The sequence below is a fragment of the Choristoneura fumiferana genome, chromosome 16, assembly GCF_025370935.1.
Source record: "Choristoneura fumiferana chromosome 16, NRCan_CFum_1, whole genome shotgun sequence".
In the NCBI taxonomy this organism is placed as follows: domain Eukaryota; kingdom Metazoa; phylum Arthropoda; class Insecta; order Lepidoptera; family Tortricidae; genus Choristoneura; species Choristoneura fumiferana.
Genome location: NC_133487.1, coordinates 10,312,987 through 10,329,356, shown reverse-complemented (window position 1 = coordinate 10,329,356; position 16,370 = coordinate 10,312,987). Strand labels below are relative to the sequence as shown.

Sequence of the window (16,370 nt, the reverse complement as noted above, 5' to 3'; positions counted from 1 at the left end):
GGCAGGAAAACGAGAAAATACTAGCAGATCATTTATTACACAACATTGGAATTATTTATCACATCCAATCATAAGTGACTGGAGATACTTATTGTCTTGCTGCAATAAGTTTTTCTTTAAAACTTTAATTTCTTTGAACAATTCTTCATCTGAGGTATGAGATGCTTCAATGTTCTTGCACTTGCGCAGAAATTCCAAGATCAGCTCTTGACCGGCTGATGACTCCTGATCATTGCTATTATCAGTCTCAAACAAGTTTGTCTCCAGTTGCGCTTGTTTTGCTTCAGCATACTGAAAATAAAAGTAAAATTTTGAGAAAATGGTAACATTAAGAAGAGTAGAAAAGGCTGGATTCCTAAAAATATATAACGTCGGATGACAAGCAAAAGTCACTAATTACCACCTAGTCAAAAGGGATAATCAAACTTATGCTTATTAGCATCGTAATATATTCCACTATTTTTTTTTGCAGTTAGTGACTTTGCTTGTCACCCGACGTAATTAGTCCGTCAGTTACATTTTCAAAAAAATCGGACACGTATATTTTAGGGATGGGCCGCAATTCGCTTTACGTTTGGTTTAACCAAGTTTCGGCAGCTTGAACTGAACTTCGACATTCGACCGAAATTCGGTTTAAATGCCGAACATTCGGCAATAGAAAAAAATAACCTACTAGTACTATTTCAATATTTCACAACTTCAATATTTCATGTCATGTTTGAGAAAAAAGTATTTTTTAAATTTAGGGGTTGATTTAGCCCCTCTACTCACCAGCCAGGTCTACAGTTCTGTGTTGGGAAATAATTGGAGAGGCAAGTTTTCAGTATGTGGCAAGTTTTCAGCTTGCCTCAAGTATCTACCCAAAAATTGGTGCCAGCTCTACTACTATACCTAATCCCCGACGCAAAAAGAAAGTTATATTATAAGTCTGACGCCAATGCCTTTCTGTCTCTGTGGCATTGTAGCTCTCAAACGGATGGACCGATTTCGATGCAGTTTTTTTAACGTGAAAGCGAGTTTCCTTGCTATAAGTATATTTGATAAAAATCGGTTCAACTGCTTCTGAGATATTAAACTTGGAAAAAAAAATAATGTCTGATGTTTTCAACTTTTTCAAGTTATATGTACAAGTGCAAAAATAAGTATCTATTCAAACCAGTCAAAAATATGATACTACATCCTTATTGCATCGGAATACTATATATACTTATTTTATAGGTATACTTATTTTTGAAACTTTGAATAAGTTCATAATTTTACACTTGACTATACTTACGGCAAAAACAAATACATAGTTCTGAATATATTTTGTAACTATGAACAATGGAACACCGTCACCGGCTATCACACCTTATCAAGCAATTAGATTAGGTGACGCGGGCATGACTAATGTTATCGACTACATATCGCAACACCGATCGTATTCTAATGAGCTACGGGATATGGCGCGTAACCAATTTTTTTTATGCACTGCCAACAAAGAAGGTAATGATTTTGTTAATTTATGCAGTGGCGGACTAAGGTCGTTCAGGGCCCAGGGCGGCAAAGCTGAATGAGCCCCCCACCCCCAGACTTAAGCTGCATTCACATTTTCTGTCGTGTTGTATTATGATGCTCTCTCTCTCTTTCTCTCTTTCTTTAAGAGTTTTCAAAAAAACGTGTACCTTTTCTTTTTAAATGTATTTAATTTTTTCATACAAATTTTAAGAGTCAGTTTTGTGACGCCCATACCGAGTGTATCATAAAACTGATATTTTTGATTGGGACATTTTTTAAAACCATCGGAATCGATTGTGCTTTTGATTCTGAGTAGGAAAAACCATATTTTTACCAAAATTGAAAAAAAAGGAAAGGGTACACTTTTTTGTGAAAATGCCCAACTACACCTACATATATTCTGGCATTATAACAATAAGATGATGGTCCAGAGAGGTTTAGACGACAATATTTAGGATAAGAGTTATTACTTATACTAAAGGTGTGAATATTTTATTTAGGTTAGAATTAGGCTGTGACTGCGAGATACCGGCGGAATGGCAAGTGAAACCTCTGCTCATTGCTCGGTTAGCACACTCAGCGCCTGGCGGTTATTTAACACAGGTAATGTATTCCAATAGCCTCCTGAGTCGTAACTTTTAAAAAAAAAACTTAGTGCTTAAGACCTACCGTGGTAGATCTGCTTTGTTATTTTGGATACTATTTCAAAATTATTAGCATTCTTTATTCAATGAACAATTTGTACTTTATAAAGTATATTCGGCCGTTTTCTTAGTATTAATGGTCCTTTATAAAGTACGCGAGGGTTCAGGAGGATAACAAAATCAACTTAAAAAAGTTGAAAGCTCCCGACATTGTCATTTCAAAGATCAATATCTCAAAAACGCCTGATCTGATTTTAATGAAACACAGAAGAACCACCGCAAGGAAACTAGCTTTAAAAGCCGCAGCGAAATCGATCCATCCATTTGAGAGCAACGATGCAAATAAATTACGTCACACCAATGGTCATACTTTTTAATCCCCCCCTTGTCACACATTATTAAGAAAATCGTAGTTATTTTTCGTACGTCACAAATTGTTCGACCCCGATCACTTTAATATGATTGCTCCTAGTCTACGAATAAATAATAAGTCAGGAAGCGTACCTCAGAACAAATTCCACACAAAAAGTGGCCATAATTTAAGCCAAAACGACTTATGAACAAATACGAATCATTTTCGAGGTTGCAAATATACGTGCTTCTTGATTGGTTAAAATTCAGAAACAAAGCAGGGATTGGTTAACGCGCGTGTTGTAATGTCAGATGCACGACAAATGCCGCCCAGAACACGGTTTAGAAACCGTGTTTGCAAGGCCATTTTTCTAACGCAGTTACAATTCGTCACTAGTTTAAAAAAAAACTCGTAGCTCAAAATAGATAATTTTTCTGAGTGAACTTTATAAATAAAGGTTCAATTTTGTTGATTTTAGATACGAGATTTTTTCTAAGTAGTGACGAATTCCTGACTTATTATTTATTCGTAGCCCCTAGTGGACATCCTCAGATTGAAAAGAGTATCAAGAAGTTTAAGGAAATCATACCTCGATTATGGATTCCGGTAAATCGGCTAATTTAGCAACGTGGAGTCCCAGGGAATGTGTCGCCGGGCCGGGGGCGATTTTATGAAGCAGCAGTAACTGTTGATCTACGACGGAAGCTTCGGCGTGGGAGTTGACGATTACGCCCGGATGCAAGCTCGGAAGTCTCGTCAGTTCGTGGTAGTGAGTTGCGAACAGGCAGAAGCATTTGCACTTTGTTGCTAGTTCTCTGAAAAAGGTAATGGATGATTCACGAAGATTATACAAGAAGGTTATCGTTTGGTTTGGCGCTGAGACGCGGTCCTTGACTGTTGGCTTTTTAGAGAGGCTCAGAGTCACGCAACGAGCTATGGAGAGAGCTATGCTTGTAGTTTCCGGAATATACGCAAATTCGTCGAAAAACAAAGAAAAATAAAAAAATATATATTTTTATTTTTGTAATGTCTGTGCTGCTTTTGGTGGTCAATAAAGAATATTTGTATCGTGTATTGTCATCGACATAGCTGTAACAGATAACCGTTGGGGGAGAAAAGTCGTCGAGTGGCCACCACGAACCGGCATCATCTCTTCAGTAATTTGACATCATCTACAGGCAAATACGTTTATTAAACTCCGTATTACATCATTTGTAAAAATTCGTGCCAGTGATATTGGTTAGTCATTTCACAAGATTTGGGTTCAAACCCGGCTCGCATCTGATTTTTCGAAATTCATGTGCGGAATTACATTTGAAATTTACCACGAAATTTACGGTGAAGGAAAACATCGTGAGGAAACCTGCATACAAACCTGCGAAGCAATTCAACGGTGTGTATGAAATTTCCAATCCGCTCTAAAGTGAACTACTGCCCAAGCCCTCTCATTCCGAGAGGAGGCTGTGCCCTGCAACGTATATAGGCTGGGATGAACCAATTTATTTCCAATATTAGCAAGTTTTATTTCTTGTTGAATAAAATCTAAATCTGTTTCACTATGTCATACACTCATACATATATGACGTACCTATAAATTCCCAATAATCCGATACCGATTTTGCTAACAAATAACTATTCTTTGGTATTATGCTTGTTATATCATTTGTAATAATAAATAATATCATTGTACCTAAATTTACAATCAATGTGACCCGTTCGACTTTAACGTTCTTGTTTTGATGATTAAAATGCTTGTTTTTTTATTATAACGACAGATAGGTTATTATCGAATTTTAGACCGACTAAAAATAAACCAAAAATATTGTACGACTCTAGCAGGCAGGATATGGTGCTTATTTATGTATTGTTGTCTATCAATTTTATTACTCATAACCGCAATTCGCTGGGTGAGCGATGACAGTGCCAACTAGCGGTTACAATTACGGCGGACTTTGAAATATCAAATGGCTGGCTGTCATTACGAAGAGTAAGGAAACAAAGAAAAAAATTCAACAAAATATCGTAGTTTACTTACATATATTCTATTCGATCATGTAAATCTAAGGTATCGATAATAACGTTGACCTTTTTTATTTCCTGTCCAAAATGGCACAATCAATTAATTTCAGGACACAAACTTTCTTATGGTTGTCTTCACGAGAAGTAATAAAATAAACAAATTTAATCGAATAACGCATTTCATATATATTGCAGACGATTATTTATGACTGTAGTAGGTCGTTAGTAATGCAGACATTTTATGTATTTTCAGTTAAACATGGCCAAATTAATTATAAAAACTGGATTCCGGGCACACTATACGACATTGTTTTCCACCCACAAACAACAATAAAAGGAAAACACTTAGTTTTGGCTCAATATGTCAAGGTGTAAAAGAAACTAGTGAAGATCATAAATTCATAGGTAATGAGCCACACCATTGAAGCTCGTGTAATTCGTCCAACTTCAGTGACATCGACGTCATACAAAACATCTTTCTTGTGGAAATTTATAGAATTTGTTATCACTGTTTTAGCCATTGTTCTTGCAGTTAACTATGCAGCAGGTTTCGTGACACATATTTATTTATTTTTGCTTAATAATGCACGAATACGTAAATTTCACTAGGAAATAGTGACAGTTGGTCCGCCGAAAAGTTCCTTGTTTGGCCACGGCGCGCGCTGCGATCGATTCGTGGTTCCCCCACCTCCTACTTTGCACCCAGCGAATATTGAACCATTTACGTGGTCTGAAAGTTTCCTTTCCAAAACAACTTCAAACCAAAATATAATAAAGTTAATTACACTGATCCGCAGTGCTCTCTCCACTTTTGAAATGCTATAAAAACCTACAGACAAATATTTAGCAAAGCAAGGAAATCCGAGAAGGTGTTCCAGCCCATAACATGTCATTTTTTTAATACAGTTGTTTTTGTGGTTTCAGTGGTTCCAGACTTGCAGATTGGATGACGGTGCTTATGCAGTCAATAAAAATTAAAGCCTTAAAAACGGTTTCGAGCTGTGGCCGATCCGTGTCGTATTGCAGAACCGCTTCCAGCCAGCCGAACTGGCACATTTTGCCAAAGCCAGAGAAGAGTGGAAGGAGAAATGGGAGGCCTTCTCCCAGCAGTGGGAGACCGTTATAGGCTACTTAAAAAAATGCAAATCCTCGAAAACGTATTAGGTATTTAGGTTAAAAGTATAATTCTTGAGAAGGAATGTTTGAATCATTATCTTGGCGACAGTAAGGCGCCAATAAGTGTGTACAGTACAGGATATTCGTGTCTACGTGTGCGATAAATCATGTTTGAAACTTTATCAATAAAAAAACATCTTATCGACTTTTATTATGTTTTCAATCTTTATATTCTTGGAAACTGAAACATAATATTTTAAGGTGGAAATATAAAAGTCATATAAAGTATAAACCAATTGTTATACTTGGTTTTGGTCTTTATAATAATTGTGTATAGTTCAAAATGCTCATGCAGAGGCTTGTTCTTCATGCCAATTGAAATTATAACCTCTATATAGATTGTGAGTTTACGTATGTACAAAAGCATGTACATTTATCTGTAAAGTCCTCAAGTACATAAGCAAAGTGATTGTTTAAAAAATATAAAAAAGCCACTTAGTAAATGATTTTGAATCTTCATTTACCAGAAATTAGGCTAATTTTCGTTTACACAGTTACCATATCGTGATATTATGTATAATTGCATACACATCAAATAAAAACGTTAATTATAAGGATATCATTTATTCTGCGTCGCATTTACGGCAATAGTCAAAGAAACTGAACGGTCATGGACTTTAATTCATGAGCGACCATGGTACCTTTTCAAAGGAAAAGTCATTACGATTTTCCTTGTCAATTAATGCGATGTCACTAAGACGTTTACTGTGGAATGGTTCCATGGTGGCTCATGAATAAATCCTTGACGGTACCAGGTGACTTTGATGGCTTCTCATTTCTTTAGCTGACTTTATTCTATTCTAACCCTAAAAACGTTAGAAAATAAACAAAGTTACAAAAAATATTTAAGACCGACAGCGACTAAAGTTGTACGTTCCTAGAAACGCAGACTAACCAAAACAAAACAGTCGCACAAATTTGAAACTTGACGAATCTCGCGACCGAGGTGATCATGTACCTACAGTCAACGTCAGAAATAAGTGATCATTTCTGTACCTTGTCGCTTTCAGTCGTTACACAATTTCGTATGGCTTTTCAAACATGACTTTATAATGACAAGGTACAAAAGTGATCACTTATTTAAGACGTTGACTGTACCATTGTGAATTGTTCGTATTTTAGCCGAGTTATTCAATCGCCAACGAGCCACCAACCATCAACGAGATGGACGGAAGTCGCGGGTTCACGGTGGATGAAAGCCGCTGCCAACCGCAGCAACTGGAGGTCTATGGGGGAGGCCTATGTCTAATAGTGGACGTCCTACGGCTGAGATGATAATAATGGATAATCCTCCTCGATGGATAATGGTCCTTTGTATTTGGATATTTTTGGAAACTGATTGAACAGACTAACGATTAATGTGCGTCATTTTAAGAAGGTCCATATCAACGGAATACAACTGAATGTGATGTGGAAGCCAAGTGACGAGGTAAAAAGTTGTAGTATGGTCGAAGAAACTGAATCACGCACCAGGGTGGAACCTTTGTGCTACTAATGTCATGTTGACATCCTATACATTGGCAAAAGAAAACAGCAAAATTGATTATGAAAAGGCCCCATAATATCCTGGTATATGATTTAAATTCCTCGGCGGTACATAGACTCGAAGTTAACTTACTCTGCTATAGCCCAGGCGATTCCGCAACCCTCGTATGTCGATGTGCCTCTGCCCAGTTCATCAATAAGCACTAAAGAATCTGGCGTAGCTGTCTGAAAAAAAAAACAAAGGAATGAATTACATAAACTACGTTATAGTAAATAATTAATCAAATCAAGCGTCACTTTCCGTAGGTTTAAAGCAAAACTGGCTACCTTACTACTTCGCCACCACGCGAGGAGAACAGCTATGTCTGTGACTCATAATTATGTTTTCCTGATAATCTAGCTGACGGACTAATTATAATCGATAGGACACTATACTGTGTTTATTTTAAACAACATACTAAAGTGACTGTATGAAATGTCAAATGTAAAAATAATGTGACCAGCATAGTACGAATAGTGCTGCTCCATGATTTCGGCTTTCGACATAATTGCAAATAATCGATAAAACATAACATTTTATGGAAACAAAAATAAAACCTGACCTGCCTAAAAGCATTGAGCAGATTGAGCTTTTAGGAAGGTCTTTCTTAGAATCACATTGAAACTTAAACATCAACATCTACAAGAAGTCCAAATATCTCCTAAATGGTGGCATTTTCGTTAAACCCATTTTACCTTTTTTAGAATGTACTAAAAGCCCTACGTGTGTTAGTACGTCACAGATCTGTTCATATCTTAACATTTTATACGTATAAAATAAACTAGGTAAGTACATACCAAAACTTTTCGGTAATTACTAGTTGTGGGCACATCATTATTTATAAGATGTATAAAACGTAACACATGAAAAGTCATTTTAGTATCTTGGTTTAAAAAATAGACTAATTGAAAAATAGACTATAGCATTTTAGAATTATTGTAATGGCGTCTACACTGTCATTACTATCATAAGTATAGCACACTTACTCTCAGAATAGTAGCAGACTCAATCATTTCCAGCATAAAAGTGCTCTGTCCTCTCTGCTCCCGATCGGCCGCGCCAACCCTAGCGCATAGCGCCTTTAGTCTCGGTACAGTTGCACTCGCCGCTGGTACTAAACAGCCCGCGTGGGCCAGTAAGGCTGCCGCGCCGCATGAGCGCATCCAAGTGGATTTGCCGCCCATATTGGCGCCTGTTACTACATGCATGAGACAGGAATCTGTAAGGAATATAGGGTGGCACGAAAATTGTGTAAACAAAGCCTGCACTGATGTCACAGTTAGGCTATGAGACAGGAATGGGTAGGAGAAAATAGGGTGGTCGAAAATTGTGTATCCGTTTGCCACTCATGCCATTAGATAAGTCGAAATTAATTTTTATGATTGTTGAAAAATATTCAGCGTAAAAGTTTAAATTCGAAGTTTTTATGAATTATTAGATCGAGTTATTGGGTTGGTGACCACACAACCCTTATTCAAGCATTTTACGTCGTAATTCTGATTAAAATCAGTTATAAAAAAAGGTTTTTTAAATTAGCTTTTGAAGGTACTGATATATTGGTGTTTCAACAACCGTAACTCTGCTGTTAGACGATTACAGGCTCAGTAAAACAATTCTTATAAGACTGTTTTGCTAGTTGGTATATTTTTAATAAAATTTCATCAACATATTCCTCTTTTTTGGAGGCAGTCGGATAAAGAATGTTACGTAATCACGTGGCGTAAGAAGAGGAATGTGTGATAAAATAAGATAACATTATCGATTAAGATTATGAAACTACAGATGACGCAAATTGATTGTTTGGACTTAGTTGTATAATATGGCGTAATCTGACATTTCAAACGTAACTGTAAAAATTCAGCAACGCTTCAATAATTTTGTGCTTGCTTTTAAATTTAAACGGAACCCTTAGTGCGCGAGCTGACTCACACTTGGCCTTTTTTTTCTTGTCCGCGGCGAAACATATTGTCATCTTTTCAGTAACTCGCTTCTCTCTCTCTTTCATATATTCCACTAGCTGTTGCCCGCGATGTCGTCTGCGAAGAATTTGTTTATTGCTATCCCGCACAATCTATAAAATTTCCGGGATAAAAAACTATCCTATATCCTTCCGAGGATCTCAAAGTAAATTATCTCCATACTTAATTCCTTTTAATTCGGTACAGCAATCGGTAAAGGGTCTTCCCACATCTATCGACGCGGAATCGGTAAAAGCCGCTAGAAAAAACCTTTATGTCCACGTAATAAGAGCTAAAAAGGCATGGAAGTGCCGACGCGTCGACGTCTTTTTAGCTTAGTTAAACATAAAGCTTTTGTCTAGCGGCTTATAGATGTGGGGAGACCCTAAGCGTGATGAAATAACAGATAAACAGGCAGTTACTATTGCATTTATAATACTAGTTTTTCCTGCGACTATCGAATCAAACTATCCTATGTTCTTCCCAGGGTTTCAAACTATCTTCATACCAATCGCTATCTCGCGCATCAAAATCGCTGTTAAGACAGACCGACAGAGTTACTTTCGCTTTTATAATATTATGTATGTATGATACTGACCTCTTTTGAAAACAACATCGTTCGGTATAAACGACACGCCTTCCTGCACTTCAAGACAGGGATGTCTTACGTCCTTTAGCACGAAGTTGTCGATATCCTCAGTGACGACCGGCCGGCAGTACGGGTGCGGGGCGGTCGCAGCGGCAACCGCGAAGGAAACTAACACGTCCAGGCGAGACAGGACGTGAGAGAGGCAGAAGAGACACTCTGAATAACCAGCTGGAATCATAAAGGTTATAAATAAATGTCATGGGACTATTAACACCAAGAGAAAAAAAAATGACCTAATCCTAACTATGTAAAGCTTGTTCTCAACTACAAAAAGATCGGTACGGCTCAAGTTGAAAAAATATTTATGTATACGCGACTTTATGGATTTGATATTAAGGTCGTGTAATACAACCTATACTCGAGTCCAGATTTAGGCGAACACACTTGACAGTTCATTACACACAAATGTTGCCACAGTTACAGCAGTGCTGTAATATCGATATAAAAAAAAAACTTCAATCAAAATGTTGAAACATCGGGAAGGACGCCATCCGACAGTTTGCTTTATTGACATTTGATATATGTCATTCGACTTAATCCATGGAACTATTTCCGTTATTGTGAAATTTTTGTTACGTTATTATATTTGTTGTTAGTCTTTTTCAGTTTCGTTTTCAGGCCTATAAAAATAAAGTCCAAAAGTGACAAACATTTTCATTCCGCGTCTACACAAGGTTATATCGACAAATTTGTATCAACATATTCCTATGCCTATTTTCAGTTGTCAATCTAGTTCGCCTAATTTTGGACTCGAGTATAGGGCTCTTCAAGGCTAGAGTGAATAGGCTATTACTGAACCAGTAAGATACACATTTGGCCTCATCTGCACTTTACATCAGGTGAGAATGGGGTCAATCACGGTCAGTTTTATGTAAAAGAAAATTAATTCTATTCTCAAGGCATCAGAGCTCATGTTTCGATATTATTGATCACCTTGGCCGCTCCGAAACATCTGATGGCAACTGTACAAGCATGTAGTCTGCCACGAGATGTGCTAAGAATTCAAAGCAGCTTTAAGATATTAAAAAAAAATTACAGGCGATTCCGACAATCTCAGCCACGACTTTGTCTTGTTCCTTCTCATACGTCGCCTTAGTCGTCACGTAGTCGTCAGTAAGGTTGGCGAGAGTATTGGTTTTAAACCTCACCCCTCCCTTCACTGCGTCTATGATGGTGTACTTTTTATTGCCACGGAGTGATTGTTCTTCTTTCATTGTTACTCTGAAAAAGTTTATTTTTATTTGATTATATATTTATTGGGGTTAATAAAATTAAGTATACAGCCATGTGCCAAATTTCAAGTGAAGAAACAAAGAAAAAGAACGAGCACAATGTCACCATTAATAAATAATACAATAATTAATTATTATTTGTTTGAATTTCATTTTCTGCAACGTTTCAATGCCTATTGCGACTTATAAAAGAAAATAGACGTATGTATCTCAAGATATGCGTTCCGGGGCGTCACAGCGCGCACAGTTTAACACACCTAAGACAGTATCCATTTTGTGGGTTACTCTCTAATTTGATAGTTTTGCCGGCATCGAGCCCCAGGTCGCGGGCAGCTTTGCTGAGCTCTTTCTCAGCTGAAGCCTGCAGTTGGTCCAGTTCGCCGCGCAGTGTTTGTAACTGCTCGTCGAATGCCGGGTTTACCAGGAACTCGCCTGAAAAAAATAGTAAGTATAATGCTACTGCAGCTAGAGCCCGTGACTTCGCCTGCGAATAATTCGTCACTATCCTGCGGGATTATGCAATATTCCCGAATAAAAACTATTTTACCTCCATCCGAGGGTCTCAAACTGTAAACATACTAAACTTCATCTAAATCAAATGAAAAAGTCTGGTTCAAGTGTGAAGAGGGAACAGACAGACAGGTAAATAAATACCACGGGACATTTGACACCAATTGACCTAGTCCCAAAGTAAAACTTCGGTTACACGCGGTTTGGTCGGTTCGGTCATTCTGGCGTCAGTTCACTCCATCATTCTGGTCTGAATGACGACAGAATTACCTTTAACCCTTCCAGACTGACAGTGAAGACTGATGAAAATCAAATGTTTTTAATATTTGTCAATTCGATGTGAATGACAGAAAACTAGAATGATAGACTGACCTCACGTCAGAATGAGCATGTAACCGAAGTCTAAGGGGCTGTTTCACCATCCATTGATTAGTGTTAACTGACGGTTAAATGTGATGCCGTCTCCGTCTATTCAAACAAAAAAAAATAGAGACGGCATCACATTTAACCGGCAGTTAACACTAATCAATGGATGCTGAAACAAAGCCCCTAAGCAAAGCTTGTGTTACATGTAGGTACCAGGCAACGGATAAACATACTTAAATAGATTAAGGGGCTGTTTCACCACCCATTGATTAATTTTATTTGGCGGATAAATGTGATGCCGTCTCCGTCTATTCGAACAAAACATACAGAGACGGCATCACATTTATCTGTCAAATAAATTTAATCAATGGACGGTGAAACAGGGGGTAAGACTTAAAAGCAAACACTCGTATTCTTCATACAAATATTCCGACCGGGGATCGACCCGGTGACCTCAAGTTTCGTAGTCAGGTTCTCTAACCACTGTTCATACGTTCGTTTCAGCGAAAATTAGCTAATCTGGTTTTCAGGGTAAAAATAAAGTGTTTTTCGGGTTCCGTACCTCAAAAGGAAAAAACGGAACCCTTATAGGATCACTTTGTTGTCCGTCTGTCTGTCTGTCAGGACCCTCCACCTCCACCTCCACGCGTTGACACCTGAGTAAAAACTCAGGAACGCGTGGAGGTGTCAAGCTGAAATTAATATCAAATACTCAGGTCTATTGTCCCTTGGAGCTGTGAAAAAATGAAACCTCTAAGCCAACGCAATCAAAAGATACAGCCGTTTATGCTGCAAATTTTCGACACTAGTAAAGGAATCAAAACCTACAGGGTACTTCCCGTGAACTCAGAATCTTGAAATTTGGTACAAAGCAACGTCTTAGCACAGATAAAGCAAAAATTGCGAAAAGCACAAATTTTTAGTTACATCATATAATAAAAATATTTGTACGGAACCTTCGGTGCGCGAGTCCGACTCGCACTTGGCCGGTTTTTTGACTAGATTCGCGTCTTGGAATTATCATATTATATGGTGGCGCTTATTAGCCAGATTTACGCCTCGCGCTTTTAGCTCACGTGACATTTATATATGCCTTTATTCATCTCTATACCCATAACGTTTGACTAACGGTCTTTTATGCTGATTATTTTGATTTTATCTATATAAGTATGTTTATCCGTTGCCCAGTATCCATAGTACAAGCTTTGCTTAGTCCCATGATATTTATTTATTTAATTTTATTGTTTGTTCCGTGGGAAACCTTTGGCTACATAACCCTAATAACTAACCTTTGTCAACAGCTTCCATGTCAACAGTACTCTCGATCATTTGCTGGAACTTGATAAGGTCGTCGTTCAGTTCTGAGATGGGTTCCGCGATGGATGAGTGGACCGTCGCATTGTTGGCTTCGGCAAGACATTGCAAGAGAGGGGGCAGGCGGTTGATTGCCTGTAATTTTTAAGTATGCTAGTTATAAAGCGCCGCCGCCGCTGGGAATGGCAAAGGGCGAGTTATTCGACAAAATTATTTTTGTAATAATTAATTACTGTGTTTTTGAACTGTAAAATTTATGATGTAATAATTAGTTATAAAATAAATAAATAATAAAAACTCATTCATTCGAAAAATAAACACGGCTACGTAAATAAAACAAGTAAGGTCAACCGGGGCTAATGCGTCACAATACTTTAAACAGCATATTTATCAGATTATAACAAACATATTATGTATCCCTAAAAGCTATAACTTATGATACAAGTTAGCATATTTTATCTCTATTTTATGGCATTTTTAATAACTTCTAATATTTAATATCTTCTTTTTTTTTTGGAGTGTTCTTGCATTGTCATCCAACTTATTTATCCCAAATTTCAAGCCAGTCCGACCACTCGAAGCGAGTCAGAATAAACTTACGAAGATTTGACCCAAAAACAACAAACAGATGGCTTATTGTCTAGCACTCAGAATCACAATCGTTTTCACTACTTTTTTCTATCGCACGGTATAATATGAGGATAGAAAGAGATGGTGAATGGAATCGCGAGCGCAATACTGCCTTAGAGCCGAGTTTAGACTTGCAAGAAAAATCGTGCAAGTTGCATTACATTGCGGCGCTCGATTGACCACTAGAAACTCGTTGGCTTTACGGTCTCGCAATGTAATGCAACTTGTACGATTTTTCTTGCAAGTCTAAGCTCGGCTTAGGGCAAGTTAAATAAAATCTTGTCAAAACCAACCTGATAAATCCTGTAACAGTCATGCAAGTTAGCCTTCTTCCGCGTCAGCCGCCTGGCCAGCGCTCGCAAGTCCGGTATCCTTCTCAGGTGGTCGTCGTGTAGTTGTAAGCGGAGCTGCGAGTTGTCTACCAGCAACTCGACCACGTCAAGTCGCTCGTTGATCAAGTTGATGTCCCGGAGAGGCTGACGCAACCATTGGGCGAGGAGGCTGGAAGTCAATTTGCAAAATGATTATTTATTGAACATTTTATTTAAAAAAGTCGCATACATGTGATTGCGTTTCGGCGTGGAGAGTAAGACAGCCAGTGAAATTACTGGCACTTGAGATATCTCATCTTAGGCCTCTAGGTTGGCGACGCATCTGCAATCACCTTGGTGTTGCAGGTGTCTATGGGCGGTGGTGCTCGCTTACCATCAGGAGACCCACTTGCTCGTTTGCCATCCAGTCGAATAAAAAAAAATACATATCGGGACTACTTTTAAAAACGTTTGTGCTTCATTATCGATATTTTTTATGTGTGAACTCTGTCAATTTTGTTGACATATTGATTTAAGATATGAATTTTTATCAAAGTAGTTACGATACACGGGCGTATTACGCCTTTTCAATTGAGTTGTGCCGCGTGCTTCGTAAAAGGGTATTTCAATGTAGTCCTAGTAATAAACTCGTTTACGAACGTTCTTTATAAGGTTACGTACCTTAAAAAGAAAAAATTTAAACCCTTACAGCCTTATTAATAAAAAACATCTAATTCTAATTTAATCCGAACTTACACTTGGACTAGTTACTCCTTGACTAAATAAGTATTAAGTCAGTTTTAAAATGTGTATTAATAAACATGGACTAGCGAGGTATTAGTTAAACATTTCTTAAACCTAGACTATGACGTAAACAATGGCAACCCAGCGTGAGAAAAAATAAAAGAATGAGTCATTGAATGAACGAGGAATGAACCATAGAAAAAAACAAGAAATGTCTTTAATCTGTGGTATGAACTCACATCCGAACTAGAACGTAACCAAATATAATATGCGGCCGAGCATGGCGCTGTTTGTAGTGTATCTCGCTCACTCTTGTTATAGTCACAATGGTGTAAGTGTAGTGGTAATTAGTTCTGACGCTGGCCACCAGAACATGTATATTTGCATTGTCAGCATAGATTGTCAGCCTTTTGAAAACAGCAGGGCTACTACGAAACTCGAAACTCGAACTGAAACTCGTGCCGTGCGGTCCCTCTGACACTTATACTATTTAATACGAGAGCGAGAGCGACGGTATGATACGAACTTCGATTTTCGAGTTCGTAGTAGCCTTACAGTCACTTCAACATCATTGTTTGTTATTAAGGGAATAATACTGAATGAAACTGAACGGTTGAATAAAGATCGCATGTTAAATACACCGTCCTTTTAGGTTGTAGTTTAGGTCTTAGTTTGTAGGTTATATTATAGGTTTAGGTTGATTCAAGGTTGATTTTATTTTGTTTATTTTAGTTGACATGTAATTTAATTATTTGTTATTTTAATATTTTTTTTTTTGTAATTTGATTTGATAATTGTGATTCTTTGTAGTGTTTTTTTTGTATTTGTGTGGCATGTTTTATGATCATTAAATAAATTACAGCTATAATACACGTTAAAAATAATTTAGTAAAATCGAAGATATCACGCCCCAGACTCTTATGGCAGTTAAGACTTTGATATGAGGCGGTATGTGACCACCTCTCGCATCACCTGCTAACTCATTTTTCACCATATCAACTATGAAATTGGCAGTATCACGACTAAATCGGTATTTAGTTTTAAATTCGTGTTCTAAAAGCTCGAAAGGATTTTTGCGGACTTTGTATAATTTTACATGCCTAACGACATGCAAATCTTCGGCATAATAATCCATGCTATACTATGCTATATGCATGCAAAAATAGTAGTTAGATAAATAAATTTACTACGACGAATTTCAAATAAATGCACAGGCAAATCACAACCAACAATCGTCAAACAGAAAAGTTAGGTTACTCCAATATTACTCCATCGTTAAACTAGGCATCACCAAAGGATTAAGTTTTAGTCCGAGACTAAGCCTGGATTAGCTTACTCTTCCCTACTTCTTGTTTATTAATACTGACTTTTTACTAAATCTCAAGTTCACCTCGAATTAAAGTTAAACCTACTCTACTCACGTTTATTAATAAGCTGTTAGAG

At 37.5% G+C, this 16,370-nt stretch overlaps 1 protein-coding gene across 1 annotated transcript; it reads right to left on the bottom strand.

The window, feature by feature from the left end:
• Positions 1 to 18: 18 nt before the first annotated feature.
• LOC141436173 (DNA mismatch repair protein Msh2-like) lies at positions 19 to 14,396 on the bottom strand (the record flags this gene model as incomplete). Its single annotated transcript, XM_074099055.1, has 9 exons — positions 19 to 291; positions 3,083 to 3,308; positions 7,307 to 7,398; positions 8,200 to 8,432; positions 9,770 to 9,988; positions 10,857 to 11,041; positions 11,310 to 11,484; positions 13,218 to 13,377; positions 14,166 to 14,396. Coding segments are annotated over 9 exons (1,761 nt in total), but the record flags the coding sequence as incomplete, so codon positions are not given.
• Between the last annotated feature and the right edge of the window lie 1,974 nt (positions 14,397 to 16,370).